This window comes from Seriola lalandi, unplaced genomic scaffold (genome assembly GCF_002814215.2).
Source record: "Seriola lalandi dorsalis isolate HSWRI2012SDOR001 ecotype SW California unplaced genomic scaffold, Sedor1 jcf7180002053644, whole genome shotgun sequence".
NCBI classification, from domain to species: Eukaryota; Metazoa; Chordata; class Actinopteri; order Carangiformes; family Carangidae; genus Seriola; species Seriola lalandi.
This window is the reverse complement of record NW_019524197.1, coordinates 1,978-3,507: the sequence shown is the minus strand read 5'-3', so window position 1 is coordinate 3,507 and position 1,530 is coordinate 1,978. Positions and strand designations below refer to the sequence as shown.

Genomic DNA, 1,530 nt, shown 5'->3' with positions numbered 1-1,530 from the left:
CACACACACACACACACACACACACACACACACACACACACACACACACACACACACACACACACACACACACACACACACACACACACACACACACACACACACACAGGTCATTCAGGTACAGCTGAGACGTCTTCCTGAATGAAGAGCTCAGTGAACTGGTCTGGGATCAGATCTACCTTGATGAGAGGAGCAGCTACAGCTACAGCTGCAGCTGCAGCAGCTGCTGCCGCATTGGTGCCGTCTCCCAGGCAACCAGAGGACAGCCCGGCCTCCATCTGGACCCCTGATACACCCACTGCATCATGGGAACTGGACCTCAGACCAGAAGCATCCTGGGAGCTGGTCTGGAGTGGACATGGGTCCAACAGCTTCACTTTGATCTCCCGCCTGTGGGGGGCGCTGTGAGAGCTGAGACAGACAGACAGGTGACAGGTGAGTGTGAGGGCAGTGATGCGTTCAGGTGCATCAGGTGTGTGTGTTATGAAACACCAACACTGTAACTACAGTCGTCATGAAGAGTTTTCTAGAAGAATTCAACCGACTGACAGTTTTCACAATAAAAGCTGCGATGTTTCAGATTTTATTTCATCAACTCGTCAGTTTGTTACAAAAATCAACAACTTTTCTTTAATTTCATCAGTTTCGTTTCACAGCAAACAGCTTGAAAAGTTTTAAATTCATTTATAGAAGATGAAATTAATCCTCAGTCCCGTTTCATCACAGCAACTGTTGTTAAATATTTCACAACAAAACTCAGTTTAATGTTTGATTCTTAGTTTTAGTTTCATTAGCTTCAATAGAAACGTTCAGTTCAATGTCTGTTTGTTCTCACCGTTGTTTCAGAGCCGCGAGGACGACACCTCGACCTCCAGCGGCGAAACGTGACGTCAGGAGGTCGTGACCTGATGATGTAAGCAGAGGCGAAGTCAGACTGACAGGAGGTTGAAGGTTCAGTCGCTGACTTCATGTTTTCATGATTTTAGTTTGAGTATTTCATGTCAGTAAAACCAATAAACCATCAATGAATCAATAATCTATAACAAATGATGATAATATAACAACATATATTCAGATTCAAATCCTTACGATGACAAACAAAAAGATATACTTCTGTATGTTTCCCAGTTTCTCAGCAGTGTAATGATGCTGATTATTGATTGATTAATTGATTAATTGACTGACTGACTGACTGACTGACTGGTGGTTCTCTCACCAGGCTGCTGGTCACTCCGGGTCCCAGCGGAGAGCTTCCTGTCTGGGCTCCACTCTGCTGTTGGAGGCTGCAGGAAGAACAGACACAGAAGAGACATTCAGGATCTTACCTTCACAGGTGTGTGGTTGGTGTGGGCAGGTAGGTGCATTGATTATTCACCTGTGGTCCTGCAGGGAGAATACTGACTGAGGGACAAGCTTTTTACTTCATATGTCTTGGTTTAAAATCAAATTCAATTCATCACCATAAAAGACTCGTTGAGGAAACAGGTGTGTGAATGTGGATCTCTTTAACTCTCATGGGGACAAACAGAA

General features: G+C 44.6%; 1 protein-coding gene across 1 annotated transcript; it reads right to left on the bottom strand.

Annotated features, from left to right (window-relative positions):
• Nucleotides 1–110: 110 nt before the first annotated feature.
• Nucleotides 111–1,313, bottom strand: LOC111651446 (uncharacterized). Its single transcript, XM_023401388.1, has 3 exons — nt 1,217–1,313; nt 836–905; nt 111–411 (listed from the first exon to the last, which is right to left on the bottom strand). Exons 1-3 carry the CDS (start codon nt 1,311–1,313, stop codon nt 111–113), a joined length of 468 nt encoding a protein of 155 aa, XP_023257156.1.
• Nucleotides 1,314–1,530: the final 217 nt, after the last annotated feature.

Excerpts from the sequence above, each read along its gene's own strand:
- LOC111651446 (XM_023401388.1), bottom strand. The coding sequence starts at position 1,313 with ATGTCTCTTCTGTGTCTGTTCTTCCTGCAGCCTCCAACAGCAGAGTGG. Across the intron at positions 906-1,216 it reads CCGGAGTGACCAGCAGCCTG|GTCACGACCTCCTGACGTCA; the intron begins GTGAGAGAACCA and ends TTACATCATCAG. Across the intron at positions 412-835 it reads CTCGCGGCTCTGAAACAACG|CTCTCACAGCGCCCCCCACA; the intron begins GTGAGAACAAAC and ends TGTCTGTCTCAG.